We start from the raw sequence: 21,660 nt of genomic DNA, 5'->3' as shown, positions 1-21,660 counted from the left end.
AACAACATTTAGATATGATGTCAAGGTTGTTTATCCCAAGATCTTCTTGAATGTACCATCTGACAAAAAGCATTATTTTTAATATTGTCACCAAATATGTACCAATACTTACAAAGAGCTCCATGTAGATAATAATTTTAGGTGGTGGATGCCAATGAATAGGTTGAGCAAAGACAAGTAATGATAAATAAATTGATATCTTCAAAATATCTAATAAAGTTTCAATTTCTTGGAATTAGTTAGAAAGTTCTACATATATTTTTTATAATAGAGATACATCCTTTCTCTGCTTGAGATGAACTTTTTAAGATGGTGGATTATTTTGTTCTACAAAATTATATATAAATACTAATGTCTTGACTAATAGAATCAATTTTCAAAGTAAGTTTGATGCAAATGCACAACCAAATACAGTTTCAACTAATATAATTATAGCAGTTACTACAAATTTGATATGAATAAATTCCTTCTTTCTATTATCAATAGATCATTTTGGTCTGATGGATGTTTGTTTAGTCCAATTATCTAGACCAAAACCAAACAAAATAAATACGTGTAGGCCAATTAAAATATTATAATTGATAGCACTAGTCACTACATATTTTATAAAAAAAGTATGAATAAAGTTAAGAGAGGCCACAAGGCCTTAGTCTTATCCTCCTAACTCTATTCAAGGTACTATAATCCATATGGGACTTATGCATCTCTCTTTTTACAAGGACTAAATTAGCTATTGGTCCTCCTATTTTTACTAGTAAAATTCATTATTTTTCATTTTTGACTTCTTGATGGTCTTAAAAAATACCCAAATAGCCTAAGAACCTTGTATGGCCTTCAAATCTTATTCCATATTTTCATAATGGCTCCCAAGGTGGTAAAACTCAATTTTACCAAAGTCTTAAAATCTTCTCTAAAATTTCCTAAATAATTCTAAATAAATTCTAATTAAATCCTAAAAAGTCTTATAATATTTTTTTAATACTAATATTCTTTTAAGATTATATTTTCTTATCTTAGTAATATTTTATAATAATAAAATCAATTTAAATCCACTAAAAATCTTATTATCTATATAATTAATTGAAAAGACATAAAGTTCTTTTTTATACTTCTTCTAACTACTAATTAAACATTGATAAGATTTTTATAAGTAATATATGTAGATAAAAAGCCAATGAAGATATTGGTTTCAATGACTAATCTTTAATATTTAATAATAGATAAAAATACTAAATCAACTAAGATAATTGCTTCAAAGACTTATTAAGATTCTATTTTTATAACTTTTCTTCTAATGAGTCTTTTGTAACTTACAAATACTTCTAAATTCTAATAAATACTTAAATAGTCAAAAAAAAAAAATCAACCTTAATATTTATATAATAAAATGGCTTCAAACTATATTTTTAACTAATTCATCAATTAAGATGTATTGGTAGGACTCACACTTAAAATGCTACTTGAAATCTTTTCTCCATCAACAATATGTGTGGCATATATAACAAAATTTGATCTTTCTTTTGCAATATGTATGAAAATTCTTACATCTATCAATAATAGTTTGGATATATCAATCTTATCAGTTTCTATTTGCCTAACAAAATCTTGGACTAAACTATGAAAAATATGAAGATTGCAAGAAATCTAATCTATTTGAAAGTTATACCTTTTGAACCACAATAATCCTATAATAATTGAATTAAAAGGAGATTTAATCACATTAAATATTATTCAACTAATATGACCTCTAGTTTTTATTTCTATAAGAATAGTTTCATATATAACATCTCAAAAGACAATAAATGATTATTTAATACTTCTACATGCAAAAGTTTGGTTTTCTTAATTAAAGATATATTTTATTTTTTGACAAAGTCTTTGTCTATAAAACAGATTGGAGCTTTTAAATCCAACAAGACTAAAACTTTGTGATATTTTTATCCTAAATACGTATCTATTATAAAGCAAGATGAAGGATTTAAGGAAAGAATATGACCTTTACTTAGAATTATATAAGATTTCAGCCACATGATTCCTATTATAACTAAAAAGTCTTGTTTTTCAACTCATTGTCTCCTTTGGCAATCATACTCTTTATTTTGTGATTATATTGCTTCTCTAGACAATGTTGAATAGTGTATTTGGATTCTCTACAAAGTAGGTACAAACCTTCTTAACAACAATAAGTCTTTTCTTATTCAATAAGAGGTTTAAAACATATCATATCAATTTGAATTGATTATGGCATTGATGAATAAGTTTCTAAAAATTTAAGAGTTGCCATCATTACCTCACTTATTCCTCTTCAATCAAATCTTTGTTCTTGACCTTTTTTAAATTATCAATTGCTGTATGTAATGGCCTAAGCAATAAATTATTCCAAAGATTCTACTTTTGGCATTGGAAATAAAAAAAATCTTTGATATTATTTTTAAACCTATATCAAAATTGATTGATAAAGATTTTGTCATTCCAATCCACATTGCAAGTGAAGTTTTGGGGTCTAGCAATATATCTAATAATTGACCATGATTTTTTTTCTAAAGATAAGAGTTTGATTTCTACTACCTTTTCTTTATGACTTTCTCCAAATATGGCCATAAATAGTTCTAAGAATGAATTCAAATTATAAAGGAGTCATGATTATTTGTTTCTCCAACATATTTTTGAATTCACAAATTTTCTCGCTTGACCTTTTATCACCAAAAATAAATCCACACTTTTTTGCCAGTCATTCACAAATAAGAGGAAATACAAATTTCTTGCTATAGAGGGAATTAGAAGGGGATTGCAGATGTCTGCAGGAACTAATTCTAATGAGTTAATATTGTTGTTGATTTGTTGGGATCGATTTTCTAGTTGGCCTCCCAGTAAGGCAGTATTGGCAATTGAAAGGTTCTGGGGTGAAAGTTGGGATACCATAGTTGTTGCCTTCTGATGCTATTTTGGTGGCGATGTGGAATCCAACGTGGCCTAGGTGTGAGTCATCAAATCAAAACCCTTGCTATGAGGACATTGCGTCCACCAGTCATATTCAAAACTGCACGGCACAGCTGTCTGCTTGGCATCAACCGAAAACAAACCGATTACAAGCTCCCGTGATTCATCCTCATCATGATTAGGCAAACAATCAACCGAAGAAGGTAAGAACAAATACTACATTCATCACACGACACTGTCAAAATGCCGACCAAGACCTCCACACCTCCCGCCGACGAACGCTGCCCACCTCTGTGGTACACACAGTGCCGCATAAAATCCTACAGTCCGAAAATGAGAACTGCAAAGAAAATCGGGAACGAAGCGAGGGCTTGAGGCGAAACCTGAAAGCATACTGGGGAAGGAAAAACGACATAGACGTGACATACTCTTCACAACAGTAAACAAAATCAAGAGTAGGGTGCTCAGTAATGCTGAAGCCCGCCATCTGACCAGCATCCAGGCCTGCGAGTTCAGTCAATTATCTCCGAACTTCACCGTCACTGCTGTGAAAGTCCACACTTCCAAGCTCAAAATCCCTTTCTGTGTTTCAGTTCCACCAGGCTGCTCACTACAAAATCACAAATACGTCATCTCAAATTATGCGTTCTCCGCATTGTTTCGCTGCTCTGCAAGCTGTGTTCTTTGCTCCTATGTGCGCATGAGAAATTACTCTGAGCTCCTTACACTGCAGCCCAAGACTGACCGCAGTAGGTGAATCGCTCACATTTCCATGTCTTGTCTGCTGGTGTGCAGGTGGAGCAAACAGGCCGAACGATTGCTTGAGAACACAGTCACCTCTACCAGCCACAGTTACACACTCCGACGTCTATCTGAACGGAATTTCCTTCCATGTTGCAAACAATCCTGCTGTTATGGTGATTGAAATCCGGTGTCCACGAGCTGGGGCACCACAGAAAATCTTACTCGACGGCATGCCGCCATTTGCACACACTCTGTTGCACCATGTGTTGAATCTCTACGTTAACCATCTCTTTTTGTTCAGACCCGATGAACATGTTCAATACACTGCAATGTGCACACCAAAACTGTTATCATGTATTTCGTTCACCACTATTCACAGTGAATACAAGTTCATATTCGTTTAGACCTGGACGCACAACTTCAGACTCAACTGAGAGCGCATGCGCCCTTCGCTTGACTCACAGTCGTCTGTGTCTACAAACGAATGCTGAAGAAACATAATCCGCTGTGATTACTCGACTCCAGAGAAGCTATCATGTCCGGCTTCGGTTCTAGGAACTCGGGGTCTAAATGTCGGAACAAACTATACTAACTGACACTTGTACTTCCAAACTATGGCGTCCCATTCAATAACCCGTTGCCACACTTCCTAGTTACTGCCGGATAATGATCATCTTCAACAGACTCTTGCTGACTGGCCCACTGTCACTGGAGGAAACATCTGCTACCGCTGTTACACCCAGTGGATTAGTATGCGCTCTCCTGGGGCGCTTCGGAGGAGTGTAGCTGCTGCCCGCATCCTCGATGATTGTGACATACTTGTTGTCAACACAGTCATCGGAGCTTATCATTAGAAGCCCCCCGTTGCAGTCCTTGCCCGTATAATAATCTTGGTATGTGGTATTTGGATCAACGTGAACTTTGTATGACACGCCCGGCTCCAACACGGTCAAATCCGTGAGCACGAGATGGTGGCAACCTTGAGCTTCAGTGTCTCGGAGGTCCTACTGCTAATTTCGGTGGAGCTCATGGTCACAACTTACTGGGTAGGATTAACCCCTTAGAAGATCGCAACAGGTACTGATGTGTTCTTCAGGCAAGACCTAAACCTAACTTATGTTCTTACAAACTCACTTCTACATATCTGGAACTATTGCACAACTGTGAATTGAGAAGAAGCTTACTTAGAGCCGTTGGAGGATAGTCTCCATAGCTGGCCTATCTCCGAGTTAACCTGGTTATGCTTGAGGCCCTGGTATGCAGAGAATCCTCCAGCTGGAAATTAGGAAAAGTGCGGAGAAAACAGCCAACACACCGAAGGCGGTAATTCCATATATCCGAACAGAGAGTTCCAATTTTTGAATAGTCCTGGGAGTTCCGTCTCTGGCGTGTGATGAGAAATTGAATTTACTGGGCCCAATCCACAATTTCACTTTGTTGATCCTTTCTTTGTAAATCTGCACACAAAATTGGAACCCGATCAAACTCAGCAATTCTGACATTTCAGCAAATTCATCAACGCCATTCTTGTGCGGGAGCAGTGCAGATTGCCCCATAGAACTTCTACACATCAATCTTTGGGGCCATTGAAAGCTTCTTCCTTCAATAGACGCTTCAGTGCTTTCGCAAAGCTGCCAAAGTCCCGCTCAACCATAGCCTCACACATCAATTCTACCGATGTAGTCTACCAACTCTAACATTAGGTTTAGATTTGAGAACGAAGTACCTTGATGGCGTTCTTTTCATCTGCAATTGTTTTCTCCAGCGCCCAGAAATCCGTCACCTTCTGAATAACAACTGCTGCGGTCACGAGCGACGTCAACAAGGACAACAGGAATGAAGTCCACCAATTCTGGCACCTCAGCATAGACGCCTGTGCCACAGCCGTGAAAATTACGCCCTGAAAGACTACATAGAATCCAATAACTTGGTAAATCTCGTTCCGAACCGCATCTCTTCGCGACTCTTTGTACTCGCGACGCTTCTGGTGCAAACCGAATGACTCCTCCCAGTCGTCGAACGCCAACTTCAACTTAGGATGCCTTCCACTATTCAACTCTGCTAAGTTGTTTGCAATTTTGAGTGCAATTTGAGGGTCATCGTCAGGATCTCCACCCGCCTCCGCAGGTTCACAGATATCTACGCTAACGTGGTGATGGTTCCTCGCTGGTTGGGTCAGCTGGATCTCACCTGAAAACTCCCGGGTTTCAGATGTCGAACCTCGGAACCGCGGCTCAAGAGTGTCACTCCCCTGGCTCGAAACCGACGAACCTGCAACTCCCACTCCGCTTCGCTCGGTCGAGAATAAAACCGTCGCGGTGCCCACGCGAGCCACGTTACCAGAGCTCCCGTTTTCTGGCAGCTCCTCCTCTACCACTACACTCTTGCAAACTGGGCGTGACTGCACCTGCGCATTGCTCCCTAGATCTCCATGCGCAGGAGTACCATTCTCCATTGTGCTGACATTAAGCGAACACCCGTTCTAGAAAGTTGCTTTGAAAGCCACTCTACTAATGGACTCACTTCAAATATACAGAATGGTCACCTTTGCGAAAAAGATGGCGCTACATTCGCCACCCGCGTCGGATCCTTCCCGACGGAATCTGGCATCTCGAGGACAAGACTATCATATGTATCCATTTGTAAAGTCTATGGGGTAGGGGCACGGTCGTCGGAGGTTTGGCAACTTGAGAAATGGTTATGTTTGTCATGGTGTAATGATGACATAGAAAGTCCGACAATCTGGAAGCACCCACGATGGTGTGGGCGATTTTACAGATGTTTTCGTCGGCTTGTGCTGATGGAGGGGATACCCACTCCGACTGGTTTCCTTCATCGGATTGAATCTCATTCATCCGGTCCTCGGGGCCCCTGCCACGACGCTCTCAACCTTCTGCCCGTTGGTTTGATGCCGGTCTCTGCTTATCGACTTTTTACTGCCCTAAATTGCTTCCATTGTGTTTATTTTGAAGTGTGCGTTGGATTCTTGCAACTGTTGGCAGCTCACTATTCTGTTCCCCGACACCTGCAATGGCATATCCTTTTTGTTTTTGGAAATGTGGGCATTTTCTTCTGATCTTGGCGTGATTTGTGGTGTTGGTGTTGTTGTTTGTATTCTAGAATTGGTGTTGTTGTTTGTATTCTAGAATTGGTGTTGGTTCACATGTTGGACTCTTTGCTCGTAATAGTCTTGGTATTTGTGGATGATTGTTCTGGACCTTTGCCGCAGTGCTTGGTGAACATGACAAGGCATGTTGTTAAACCACTTATGGTTACCATATATTTCATCTTGAGCATGGCTGACTGGTCATTTTGCCACTTCTATTTGTTGTTGATTTGGCTTAGGCTCGGTTTTCAGCATGGGCAGAATCAGTTGTCCCATCACTTCCACCTAACATGTAACAATTGCAGTTGCCAGTTGTGCCTACTTTGTTTTGATGCAGTTGGTGGTTTTTGTTGCTTTTGAAGATTGTCCTGTATGTTGCACAACTTTTTACACGAGATGGCTGCAAGTTCTCTTGTAACATGTGTCCTTTAATATAATTTATTGTGTTTTCTATTACACAAATCGTATGCGTTGGTATCAATTGTATACATCAATCAGATTTTTTGCAATATTGCACAAAAAAATAATAATAGAGATACTGACATTAAAACGGAAAATACTGCAACAATTTTGCAAATTTGCAAGCTTCATAATGATACTAAAATAAACTTTTATAGTAGATTGACGATTTATTTATCATTTTAACACGTTGATGATAACAACGAAAAACATAAAACACTAATAAAAAAATTGGTTTTTTAGAAATAAAAAAATATGTTTTTTGAATAAAAAATAAGAGAATTACCTGTACAGAAAGATACATAATCCTTGGTATTCCCTTTTTTTTCTTTATTCTATATTATTTTTTCATTCTACAACACCACAAGTTACTATTTATTTTACTTTGTTTTAAAAAGTTGTAACTTGGTTTCTGATAAATTACATTTAGTATATAATAATTTCATTATATCATCACACAAAATAACAGTATCAATAATGTTAATACTTGATTGCAATAGAATGTTGCAAACCTTTTAATATGTTTTAGTTAATTTTTTGTTTAAGAAATCCATACACATAATTGAAAGCTTTTTTCATCATATTTTAAAGAAAAGTAACATTTAAACCTAATTTTTTTTTAATTAAAATTTTCCTTGGATTCGTTTAAAAATAAAAATAAAAATAAAAAATTATTACATACTTATCACATATTATCTAAATTATTCTTTATGACATAATGAGAAATTCTTTTATATCACATGATTTTTAAAGACATAATTGTGAAAAAATCATAATTGTATTTCCTATACATTACAGGAATACACTCATATTTAAATAAAATATATAACAATGCAGTCCTTGGATTTTATCAATTGCTTAAATAAATTGGAATTATATATATATATATATATATATATAAAATCTTAAGTGTCAATTTTAGATTTTATAGATTTTTTTTAAGTATAATTTGGGATTGATGGGAGTATATTAGAGTATGTGATAGGTAGTTTAATTAAATTTACTGGATCTTGTGATTTTTTAAAAAGAAATAAAATTTAAAACACATTAGTTTAATGCTTTTTGAGTTTATAACTTTTATTTCTAACTGCGGTGAATGTAATGACAAACTGCACAGCATGTTACCGGGAACAAACTAGGTAGAGGATACCGTCAAGCGCGGGGAACCCAGACCTTGTAAGTGATTGCAGAGCTACCCCGCAACCTGAGCAACGTCGAGGCATTCGGCAATCCGTTCCCACACACAATATTGTTACTGCCTGAAACTAAAAATTTTGAAGAGACCCGACAATCTGGAAGACTTGCCGACTGACCTACTGCTGTTGGAGTCAGCAGCTGACACCGCTGGTGAACCACTTCTATTAGCATTCGATGCCCTGGACTGCTTCTGAAGAGTGTAGCTGCCGTTTGCCTCTTCCACGATCGTGATAGACTTGTTGTCAATACAGTCATCGGAGCTTATTAATAGTACTCCGCCGGTGCGGTCCTTGCCCATATAATACTCTTGGTACGTGGCATTTGGATCAACGTAAACTTTGTATGAATCGCCCGGCCTCAACACGCTCAAATCCGTAAACACGGAGTTGTTGCCAACCTTGAGAGTCACTGACTGGCTGGTCTTATTGATGATCTCGGTGGAGCCCATGGTCACAACTTACTGCGTAAAATTAACCCTCACAAGATCGCAACAAGCACTAATATGATCTACAGCCAGGACATCAACCTAACTCATACACTTCCCTACAAACCCACCTCTAAAGATCTGGAAGTGTTGCACTTGGGTGAATGGAGAGGAAAGTGCTCACTGGCATTACCAGGATCCAATGCCGGGCACTTTCCGTAGCTGGTATATCTCCGAGTTCCCTTGGATATGCTGCAGGGCCTCTTACGCAGAGAATCTTCCAGCGGACACTATAAAAATGGCGGAAGAACCCAGCAACACAATAATGACGACAAACCTAAACTACTGGACAGCTACCGCTGGTTTGAAGATCACGGCTTCCGGACCATCTCTGGCGTGTTTGACGAAATTGGTAAATCTGCGCTCAACCCTCAGTTTCACACTGTTAATCTTCACCTTCGATACCTGTACGCACAAGTGCAATCCGAACATACTCAGCAATTCTGACATCTCAGCAAATCCATCAGCGTCAGGCTTTCGTGAAAGCAGTGCAGATTCTTCCATGGCAACTTTCACACATCCATAATTGGGGCCGGTGAAACCGTCTTCCTTCAATGGCCGTTTCAACGCCCTCTGAGCCTCACGCATCATTTCTGTCAATCTAACATGCGCATCTTAATATTAGGTTGGAGAATGAAGTACCGTGACGGAACCCTTTTCACTTGCAATCGTAGCTTCCAGCGCCCACAAATTTGCAAAGTTCTGTAAAACAGTGGCTATGGTCACAAGCGAGGAAAACAAGGACAACGGAAGCGAAGTCCACCAGTTCTGGCACTTCAGCAGAGACGCCTTCGCCACAGCTGTGTAAACCACGCCCGAGAAGACAATAAAAAAATTCCTATAACTTAGAAAATATCGTTCGAAATCACGATTCTTACAATACCGACCACTGTTCAACTCCTCCTTGTACCTCGCCACACTATGGCCAGTTCCTTAGTCTTTGAACTCGTCAGAATTTCCACCTCCCCCCACCTTGCAGAACCGCCGGTATGCACGGGCAAGTCGTTTTGCATCACCGCCTGTTGGGTCAGCTGGATCTCACCACCGGCGCTCTAATCTGCAAACACCCGGCTTCCAGATGCCGAAGCTCGGAACCACGCCTGTCGAACACCACTCCTCTAGCTCAAAATCTTCGCGACGCCACCTCTGTTGCCTCCGCCTCGCTCAGGCAGAAACTAGCTAGCCGCGGTGCCTACGGTCGGTTCGCTGCCGGAGCTCTCGTTGCGTCACGGGTCCTCCACTCCTACACCCTTGCAACCTGCACATCACTACGCTTGCACGATTCTGCCAAGACCTCAATGCGAAGGAGCAACACCGTCCATCCAATGAGACAATGATTCCACAACCAGAGTTGAAGGATGCCTTGAGACCCTAATCACCGATGGATGGACTCAAGAGATCAAGGACAGCCACGTTCACCAGGCAGCCGGCGCCATGCTAGCCGCCCGTGTTGAGCATTTCCACAGAATCGGCATCGCACCTGCAGGGCAACTGTTCACACTCTATTAATATTACCCATTTACTTGTCATCCTCCCTCAGCTTGGAAGGAAGGTCAACTAGACCTGTTGAAATGGTGACATCGTGGCTTGGAGGAATCCGACAATTCAAGACTATCCAGGATGGATTCGTCGGACCATCGATTACAGGGTCGGCGCCGAAACCGCCAGATGACAGGGTCGTGAGGTGGGTACCGCGTGTTTGGGGTGAGGGCGCTTCGGCGAAGAGACGGTGCCAGGTCGTGACTGTTTTGTAATGCAACCGTGGCAGAGGATGCGGTTTAGAGATGGCAACGTGATGCAAGGAATGCAGGCGACGCCCTCGAGCACTCTTTCAATGCGGAGTTCCAGCACATACAGAGCGAACACGCAAGGCATCAACAGCCGTGCACTGCCCCACAGAGCGCAGGACATTGCAGCACACGATGAGTTCGTGTGTAGGGTGAGGGTAGCAATGTCGAACTAATACGCAGATTGAATAAGGGTAGGATTGGTGAAGCACACTTCAGACCCAATCCGAAGGAGAACTAGACAATAGTTTGTTTGGAGACAAGTTAGAACTTCATGAGGAATATTTTAGGGCAATAGTGTTTAGTACTTATTGGAGGCTATATTTGGCACATTTCAACAATGCATAACTGAGAGACAATATGCTTACAGGTTTCGCAAGCAGTTAGGCTGGCTTTTTGATTAGCATGAACACAAGAAACAACTATTTTTGGTACTACACAGATACATTACCTTGCAAGTTATATGTGTATTATGTGGAAGAAAGACCTTTTGTTGGAAAAGTAATCAATGGTTTGTTTAATTTGTTATTAAACCTAAATTTTGAAGAGACAATGTAATTTATTTATTTAATTTTTTTCCTCCATTTTGCACAACAATAAGAATGTGTATATTTCAATCTTAGGATTCTTATTCCAATGCTAAGACAATATATAACCTTGATTTTGAAGTTATCAAGGTCGACTCTTCATATCTTTCATTTTGTTTTAAAATGGATTCTAGTGATGGTTGGAGGGCAATAAGAAAAACAACTAATCTTATTATTGAAAAAAAAATTTAAAATTTTAAGAAAAAACTACAATTAAAATTTAATGCAATAACTATTCTTTTAATAGAAAATATCATTTAGTTATATAAGTTGATGTATGTATCTATATATATATATATATATATATATAAGCTTATAATTTATTGTAAATAAGTCCATTTACATATTCACAAAAAAAAAATTTGCAATTTTGTAGGTAGTGGTTGGCTTTGCTATAATTAAGACAAATTTATGAATTATTTTCAAGAAGATTTTTTTTATAAACAATGTTGTATAATACTTGAAATAAACCTTATATTTAAAAGAACAACCTCCATTTTTCAATGCATAATTTGATTAACATATATAATTTGGTTTATAATTGTGTTGATAATAAAAATTTGAATATGTTTTTCAATTGTTCTATAGTTTGTTGTAATAAGTACTTTAAAAGATGATGAGGATTCAAATATGTCATGTAAATTTTCAATTCCAAATTTTGAAGGATATTAAAACAATCCACTTTTGCTTTTAGTATTTTGTACCATGTCATATATTCTTCATTAATCCAAAGTAGATTACATTTTCTCACTTTACATCTTTTCTTCTTTTATAAATGTTGACAAGCAGCCAAGGACTTTGTGGATATTTTAAATGATCCTAAAGTTAAAATATAATGACTCCAATTTTTTAATTTAAGATTAACTTTAGAAGTATTTGATAGATATTGAAAACTAATTTATTATAATTCAAAGATGATCTTTGTGCAATAGATGAAGTATATATGAATTGATACATGATAGCTAGAAGAAAGGTAGATTGTTTTAAGAATTATCTAGGTCAATTTAATTTTTTTTCTAGTTTTATACTATAGCAAATATGTAATGATTTTTTTAAAAGATTAATACTTAATCTTATATCTATATTAAGAATAATTTATAATTTTTTGGCATATTTTTTAATAAAATCTAAAAATGATATTACTATTATTCAAAATAATCCATATTATAAATTTCTTTAGGATAATTTTGAATGTATAAAGGTACTTTATTATATTTTATTTATTTATTTATATTTATATTTTTATCAATTATTTTTATAGATTCATTAAAAATATATATTTACAAAAATAAAATAATTTATAGAATATTTTTTAAATTCCTATTAAAGTATTTAAAGATACTATGTAAAAAATCTAATGTAATTTTAAACAATTAGTAGTGATTGTAAAAGAATTTTAATCTTTAAGATTTAGAGATAATATAAAGTAAGTAGATGCTTCTAAATATATATATATATTTTAAAATATCTTTATAATTTAAAATACAATATATATTTTGATTATGATATTTATAAGAAATAAAATTTATACAATTGTAGTTTTGTAATTTATATGTCAAAAATAAAAAAATCTATAATTTAAATTTGAAAAGAAAATATATTCTTAAATCATTTAAATGAAGAAAATAAACAAAGAAAGAATATAAATAAAATAGAATAGGATATATAATGGCTATTGCTAACTATAAAAGAACTAAAGAGCCTTGAAATAAGATTCAAGTATAAAAAAGACATTAATAATATTAAAGATAGATTCAATTTTACTTCCATATTACTAGCTATCAAAAAGATCTTATATAAGCTTTTTAAGGACTACATGCTAAAGACATGAATTACAACAAAATTCTAAAAAATAAGAATAAACTCTTATATTACTAAAAATGAAAAAATAAACAATTAAAAGATAGTTATAGAATTAAAATTGAAATGACTACTATCCAATGCAAAAAGACTAAGAAGTCTTGAAGCAAGATATAATATAAGAAATGTATGGATAAGAATGAAGAAGACTATTTACTAAAGAATTATATGACACTATTCTACATGCTATATAACAGATGTCCAACTTATGGAACATATTTTTAATTTGTAGGACAAGTTTTTATGTGTACAATAATTTAATCTTTTTATACTTACTTCTATCTATTGATACTTATTTGAGTAAATATATTAATAAATATAGATATTTATTATATTATTTCTTTTTATAAATAATAAATTTAACATAGAATTATTTCATTATTTCATAAATTCATAAAGTCCAAGATCTATTGAATGGTATTAAGAACAAATTTTGAACTTTGTTCCACACAAGTGTAATTTATAAGTCCTTTTAACCATCAATAATATTCTATTTTCAGATAAAAGCTCATTCAATCATTTGATCATTATTGATGCCTTTATATTATATTCAAATATATTATTTTTTTATTCTATTAAATATAATATCTATTTTTAATAGTTTTATTAATTATTAAGAATTTATCAAGGATAAATATTAATAAATTTGAATAAATAAGTGAGATGCTTTTCAAAGAAAGTTGATAATATATATATATATATATATATATATATATATATATATATATAAGAAAAAATTAGAATGACTATTGTGAAAAGATAAAAAAAATTAGAAATTCTTAAAACTAGAGTAGAAGTATGAAAGAATTTAATAAAGTGAAGATTGCTTCACTCTTCCCTCTATATATATTATCTAACTATGATCTATCACTGTATATACGGATCACAAGATCCTCAAATATTTTATGTCAGCACATGTTTTGAATCGTCGCCAAACCCGTTGGACTATGTCTTTATCAAGATTCGAATTCAAGGTGACTTATTGACTAGAAAAATAACAAGGTTTGTCAAATGTACTCTCTAGATGATCTTACCTTGCACCAAAGGAAGGAGATGCTATTTTTCATCAGCAACGGAAAATTCTCTTGAAGCGAGAGCATTTTCGTCTTCGAGTAATGAAATCAACCCTAACTATTGATTCAACTTTCATTAAGCAAATTCAGTCAAGTATTTCTTCTCATCCTCTTATTCATGATATTAAGGAAAACCCATCAAAGTCTCATGATACTTCGAAGTTTGAATTCAAAAACAATCTACTATATTTTAAGGGATGCTTATATGTTCCAGAAGGTGAAGCTCGATTACGTATTTTTCAAGATCGTCATGACTTTCGAGTAGCAGGATATTTTGGGTACAATAAAACTTTGGAACTAATATCCAAGGATTTTTTGTGGCCCCAAAAGTGGATGGCGGTCAAAGATTTTGTACAATCTTGTGATATTTGTTCAAGATCAAAAACTCTTCGTCATTGATTTTACGATTATCATCGATGACTTGATACTTACGGACTTCTTCAGTCAATTATGGTTATCATCGACGACTTGTTACTTTTAACTTTTCAAAAGTTGATAATCCTACGGCAAAAAATTTGACAAACTATTTGTCAGAGCTACATACACAATGAAAGCACAATTAAAAGAATCTCAAAAATAATAAAACATCAATGCGGATGTCTATCGAAAGGAACAACCACCATTCTACATAGATGACAAGATATGGTTACTTTGTCACAATATCAAAACCACTCGTCTTTGTGACAAGTTGGACTATCAAAAGCTTGGACCATTTTCTATTTCTGCACAAATCAATCTAGTTGCATATCATTTATACCTATGAGAGTCAATAAAAATCCATCTAGTATTTTATATGTCTCTCCTTGAACCATACAAGACAATGGATATATCAAGAAGAAAACAAGTTTCATCTCTTCCTATAGAGGATATGCAAATTAATGCGGTATGTTCAAACCTATTACTGAGCAAGAAAAGACTCATCAACATTAGGAAGGATTGTGCTTATATTGTAGAGAACCTAAACACACTACTCAATATTGCCCAAAGAAAAGACGCAACCATAAAATAAAGAGTACGGCTATTAAAGAAGATAGTATGTCAGAAAACAAGTTTGTTTAGCTATAATAGGGACTGTGCGACTGGAATCTTATACAATTTCTAATAAAGATCCTATCCTCTCCTCAAAATCCTCTCCTTGTTTTATAATATATGTAAATTTAGAACCTAATAATTATAAAGCCTTCGTCTTAATAGATTGAAGAGCCTTAGCTTCTTTCTTAGATATAAAATTTGTTAAAAGTCATAAAATGCCATTAGTACAAAATCAAACCTGTTCATGTAGAAGTCAAAGATGGTCGTTCGTTGTCTTTTGGAGATGTTATTCATGAAAAACTTCCTATAGATGTAGTAATAAATGGTCATAGTAGTTGCGTAATCTTTAATATAATTAGATCTCCCTCTAATCCAATCATTTTAGGTTTATCATGGTTAGAAAAATATAATCTTTGGATAGATTGGATTTCTCATACCCTTGACTTTTCTAAAAGCATAATTAAGAGTTAAATTAATCTAGTAGAAAGTCATAAGTCTAATACAATTAAACCTATGTTCATAGGTGCAAGAACTTTCTTGCATGCTGCAAAAGAAGGATCACCTTATGTCATTTACGCCACACTTGTTTCTAATGATGTGAAGACTTTAAGTGGCATTTCCGACCAATATCAAGAATTTCAAGATATATTTGAGAAGAAGAATGTGCATTCTCTTCTAGAATATCGTCCCTATGACTACTCAATTGACCTTCAAAAAAGAGCACAACCACCATTTGGACTAATCTATAGTTTATCACAAAATGAATTGGCTGAACTCAAGGAATATATTGAAGAAAATCTAGCTAAGAATTTTATACACCATTCCAAATCACCTGCAAGAGCTCCAATCTTATTTATGAAGAGGAAAGATAGGTCATTGTAGATGTATGTTGATTATCAAGGATTCAACAAAATCACCATCAAGAATAGGTATCTTCTATTTTTGATATCCGGACTTCTCGATCAAGTGAATCAAGCTAAGATCTATACAAAAATAGATTTACGAAGAGCATATAATCTAGTATGTATTAAAGAAGGATTTAATGGAGGATTGTGTTTCAAACTACGTATGGACATTTTAAATACAATGTTATGCCTTTTGGACTTATAAATGCACCGACAACTTTTCAACATCTAATGAATGATGTTTTTCAAGAATTTTTAGACGATTTTGTTGTCTATTACCTAGACAACATCTTAATATATTCTAAGAACATAGATGAATATGAACTTCATGTTCATCATGTGTTACAAAAATTAGGAGATGCGGGATTCTATGCCAAGATAGAAAAGTGTGTATTCTACACTACTCAAGTCAACTTCTTAGGATACATCATTTTAAATGATGGACTTATGATGGATCCTAAGAAAGTTCAAACAATTATGGATTGAAAGATTTCAAAAATGGTAAGAAATATCTAATGCTTTTTGGGCTTTGCTAACTATTATCGGATCTTCATCAAAGACTTCTCTCGAGTTACAGCTCCACTTATACATTTGACTTGCAAAGACAAACTTGAGTGGAGTAAAGAAGCTGAAGCATCTTTTGAAATTTTGAAGTCAGGTTTTATTTTTTCATCAATCTTATATCGCATGAACTTTTCTAAGGCAATTTTATGGAAATAGATGCATCAAACTTTTCTTTGAGTGTTGTATTATCACAAATGGGAGCAAATGATAAACTTCACCTAATAGCTTTTTATTCCAAAAAAATTTCAGTAGCCGAGATTAACTATGAAATCCATGACAAAGAGCTTCTTGTATCCGTAGATTCATTTCAAGAATGACGTCATCATCTAGAAGGCACTTCTAATCCAATCACCATATATATGGATTACAAGAGTCTTGAGTACTTAATGTCAGCACGTGTTTTAAATTGTCGCCAAGTCCACTGGAGCATGTCCTTATCAAGATTTGATTTTAAGATCACATATTGACCCAAAAAACAACAAGATTTGTCAAACATCCTTTCTAGACATTCTTATCTTGTACCAAAAGAAAGAGATGCATCTTTTGATCAACAAAGAATAATTCTCTTAAAGCCAGTGCATTTTCATCTTCGAGTAATTAAATCAACGTTGACTGTTATTTCGACCCTTGCAAAACAAATCTAATCAAGTATGTCTTTTGATCTTCTTATTCACAATATCAAGAATCCTTCTTCTAAGTTCCAAGATACTTCTAAGCTTGAGTTAAAAAACAACCTATTCTATTTTTGAGGTCGATTATATGTTCCAAAAAGAGAAGCATGATTACGTGTTCTTCAAGCACGTCACGACTTTCCAGCAGTATGACATTTTGGATACAACAAGACTTTAAAGCTTATATCTAGAGATTTTTGGTGGCCGCAAATGTGGAAGGGTGTGAAAGACTTTGTTCAGTCATGCAACATTTGTTCAAGATCAAAAATTCCTCGTCATTGATCTTACGGACTTCTTCAACTATTAACTATTTCAAAACAACCATGGTCTTCTGTTTCTATAAATTTCATCACGGATCTTCCAATCTCAGGTTCTTATGACTCTATATTCATGATAGTAGATCATTTTATCAACACGGCACATTTTATAGTATATAAAAAATCTATGATATGTGAAGAAATAGCTAAATTCTTTCTTGACAACATCTATTGCTATCATGGATTATCCAAAGATATTATATTGGATAGGAGAATTCAATTTGTATCAAGATTTTGGTGGACTCTTTTTAAGATTCTAAAAATAGATATAAAACTATCTTCAGTATTCTATCCTCAAATTGATGGACAAACAGAGCGTGTTAATCAAATTTTGGAGCAGTATTTAAGATGTACCATCAACTATCAACAAGATGATTAAACAACTCTTTTGCCATTGGTAGAGTTTGCTTATAATAATATGATACATTCTTCTACAAAACAAACACCTTTTTTTATTAATTATGGTTATCATCCACGACTTGATACTTTTGACTTTTCAAAAGCTGATAATCTTGTGATGAAAGATTTGACAAATCATTGAACAATGAAAGCTCAAGAATAACAAAATATCAATGCAAATGTCTATCGAAAGGAACAACCACCATTCCACATGGGTGACAAGGTATGGTTACTTCATCGCAATATCAAGACCACTCGTCTTTATGACAAGTTGGACTATTGTAGACTTTGATCATTTCCTATTTCTGTACAAATCAATTCAATTGCATATCGTTTACACCTATCGGAGTTAATAAAAATCTATTTAATATTCCACGTGTCTCTTCTTGAATCATACAAGACAATGGATATATCAAGAAGAAGACAAGCTCCACCTCCTCCTATAGAAGTAGACAATAATGAAGAGTTTGAAGTAGAAGAAGTCTTAGATTCAAGGTGATGCTAAAACAAATTGAAATATCTTATCTATTGGTGCGGATATGATATTACTGAATGCACATGAGAGCCTGTAAAAAATCTTGCAAATGCAGCAAAGGCGGTGGTGGCTTTTCATCAATGACATCCATCAAAACCAATATGAAAATATTCCATATAAAAAAAACAAGATCTAGACAAGATAATATTCTACTTTCAATTTTTGTTTGTAGCTTCTTTGTAGTTGTGACACTAAGAAGATGGAGAACCAACAACCAGTGGATTCGACTGAAGAGCCTTCATTTACTGACTTATCGGATGAGACATTGTGATTGTCACAACCTTCAAGACGATACAATTGAGATGAAGATCCTTAAGAACAACATGTTTTTTCTCAAATAGATGGCAAGATACAACGCGTTTGGTATCACGACCTTGGAAGAGACTCCCAATTTTTGGTAATTTTATTAGAGGCAAGAACAATTCTTGATAGTGTTCTAAATATTTTATTTGAAGAAAGTTATGAAGGCCTCAACAATGATCAGATAACATGGTAGTCTTTTCGCCATAGTATGGGACACTATCGATGGTTGAGAGGCACTATCGACCATCTTTGAAGAAAACATAGATCTGAGTATGTGGCAAATACAATTCGTCGCATCATAGATTTTCTCAACATATGATGACTGCTCCTTGTGGAACTCATCCCTAGAAGGGGGGTAATGTGATGGACATATGCATGTAAGCCAGTAATTACATATATAAATAGGTAGAAGTAAATAGAAGTAGATAAAAGCAAGTTAATTCTATAGTATCTTCTATGAAAGCTTCTTAGACGCTTCATAGATGTTGCTTTGACTTTATAGGTATCTTTAATTGACTTTTTGGGTTAGAAACGTGGTCTACAAGTTGGCCATGTGCCACACATGTTATTAGCTTGAAGACCAAGCTAACTATAAGGCCCACACATAGAAAAACTTACCTTATAAGTCAAGGCATGTAATTTATAAAGTCAACATATATTAGAGGTCCTATAAAATATTGCCACATAACCCCTAGTTAGATAGTATATATAGAGACAAGAATAAAGCCCTCTTCACTCTTGTCAACTCTTTTCTTGCTTGTATTCTAGTTTCAAGAGTCTCAAGTTTTCTTGTCTTTTTGTAATAAGCCATTTTAATTTCTTTTTAATATATATACTTCTCTATTTCTATTTTATTACTCTTTCTTTAATATAGATTTCATTGATTTATACATCATCTTTTAGTTCATATCCTTGACATTATAAATCCAAATTGAGTAAATTCATTGAGATATTAGAAAAGATGCAATCTTAAGTAGACCTTAACATGTTGTAAAAATCCTCAAAATTTTGATCTTATTCTATCAAACTTCTTCAGCATACTAATTCTTACATCCTTGGTACTTATAGAAGTAAGACTTTTTGAATTTATTTATGAGGCTGATCTACATGCTTCTTTCAACTACATAACTTATTGATATAGAATCTAAACTTCTTTTATAGATGTAAAAATAGTACTTCTATAGTTGATATTGATAATACATGAAATTTCTAACCTAAGAGTATTGACAAGCTTATAATAATTTGTGATAGTTGCAAATATATTCTCACTCCCACTAAGTATATCATCTATGATTTTTTTTTCTATTTCAAACAACTTAGTGAATCCATAAATGAAATTAGAAGAAAGAATCCATAACTTCTAATATCAAATGAAATTTTTTATAAAAAAAGTTGATAATTTTTTTTAAAAAAAATAATATTAAAAAACTAAAGTATTTATTTAAAAAGAAGAAGTTTGTAACTTTGAAAATACAATAATAAGAGTAGAGTAATCTACTCACTTTTTAAATAATACAAGAACAATGACTCTTCTTAAATTATCAATGACATGAATCAAAATAAGAAAAATCTTAAAACACTCTTATGTAACTCAAGAAGAATAAATATTTATTCTAAATATAATATAATATTAAAAATAAAATGGCTATTTCCAAAGATAAGAAGAATAGTATATTATAAACTTAATTTACTTATTTTATTTTTCCATTAATTAATAGGTAAAAAACCAAAGATAATTTTATATCCACCTTCAATATCTTAAAAAAAAAAATCAAATTCTTGATATAAATTGAATTTATATATTGGATATATATTTGTTGGCAATCCAAGAAATCAATAGGTATTGTCAAAAACAAATTATTTATTTTTAAACCTATAATAGATTTTATATATGATAAAAAATATGCCATCTTAGTGATACAATTTACTATCACAAATATAAAATCATATAAATTTAAAGTTAGAAGAATCATAATAAAATCCATAGGAATAAAAGATGAGGGTTGTTTTTATATAGGTGGTGGTTGTAAAAGTCCGTAAGGTTGTTGATGAGGAGTTTTCGATCTTGAACACATATTACATGATTGCATATAGTCTTTTATTACCTTTTATATTTGACGTCACCAAAAATCTCTTGAAATTAATTCCAAAGTCTTATTGTATCCAAAATGTCTTGTGGTTGAAAAGTTATAATGAGCTTGAAGAGCACATAGTCATGCTTCACCTTCTAGAACATATGAGCATCCCTTAAAAAAGAATAGATTATTCTTCAATTCAAACTTAGAGATACTATAAGATTTTAAAAAAATATTTTTGATATCATAAACAATAGGAACAAAAGATATATTTGATTGAGCTTGCTTAAGGTAAATTAAATTAATAGTTATAGTTGATTTTATTGTTTGAAGATGAAAATGCTCTAGCTTCAAGAGAATCAATCTTTGTTAATCAAAAGTAATATATCTTTCTTATTGCAAAAGATAAAAATATCGAGAAAGAAAAATAAACAAACCTTGTTGTTTTTGTAGATAATATGTGAAATTGAATTAATATCTTGATAAAAATATGCTCAAACATGCTTGATTATAATTTAAAATATGTATTGATATAAAGTATTTGAGGTTCTTGTGATTTGTATAAACAATCATTAGACATGAAGCACCTTATCAATAATAGCACCATTCTTAAAATGAATCC

The 21,660-nt window shown here is 33.7% G+C and overlaps 2 protein-coding genes across 13 annotated transcripts; both read right to left on the bottom strand.

Moving 5' to 3' along the window:
* Positions 1-3,339: 3,339 nt before the first annotated feature.
* LOC112274339 (uncharacterized) lies at positions 3,340-6,172 on the bottom strand. Of its 2 annotated transcripts, XR_002967395.3 has the most exons (3): positions 5,411-6,172; positions 4,869-5,141; positions 3,340-4,008 (listed from the first exon to the last, which is right to left on the bottom strand). XR_002967395.3 is itself a non-coding variant. In XM_024503755.3 (2 exons), the coding sequence occupies exons 1-2, from the start codon at positions 6,137-6,139 to the stop codon at positions 4,923-4,925; spliced, it is 948 nt and encodes a 315-aa protein (XP_024359523.1). In that variant the 5' UTR covers positions 6,140-6,172; the 3' UTR covers positions 4,017-4,922. The 2 variants fall into 2 exon arrangements, 1 of the variants encoding a protein (XP_024359523.1); XM_024503755.3 differs by lacking the exon at positions 3,340-4,008 and having other exon boundaries at positions 4,017-5,141.
* A 2,124-nt stretch (positions 6,173-8,296) lies between these two features.
* Positions 8,297-10,959, bottom strand: LOC141044697 (uncharacterized). Of its 11 annotated transcripts, none has more exons than XR_016499893.1 (4): positions 10,623-10,959; positions 9,809-10,421; positions 9,573-9,632; positions 8,297-9,335 (listed from the first exon to the last, which is right to left on the bottom strand). XR_016499893.1 is itself a non-coding variant. In XM_090245904.1 (3 exons), exons 1-3 carry the CDS (start codon positions 9,941-9,943, stop codon positions 9,213-9,215), a joined length of 177 nt encoding a protein of 58 aa, XP_090102030.1. In that variant the 5' UTR covers positions 9,944-10,263; the 3' UTR covers positions 8,297-9,212. The 11 variants fall into 11 exon arrangements, 5 of the variants coding, with proteins under 5 accessions (XP_090102030.1, XP_090102026.1, XP_090102027.1 ...); XR_016499895.1 differs by having other exon boundaries at positions 8,297-9,288; XR_012216360.2 differs by having other exon boundaries at positions 9,818-10,421.
* Between the last annotated feature and the right edge of the window lie 10,701 nt (positions 10,960-21,660).

The sequence above is a fragment of the Physcomitrium patens genome, chromosome 21 (genome assembly GCF_059467195.1).
Source record: "Physcomitrium patens ecotype Gransden chromosome 21, ASM5946719v1, whole genome shotgun sequence".
NCBI lineage: Eukaryota > Viridiplantae > Streptophyta > Bryopsida > Funariales > Funariaceae > Physcomitrium > Physcomitrium patens.
Note: the sequence above shows the minus strand (reverse complement) of the source record. Positions and strands in the feature narration are given on the sequence as shown.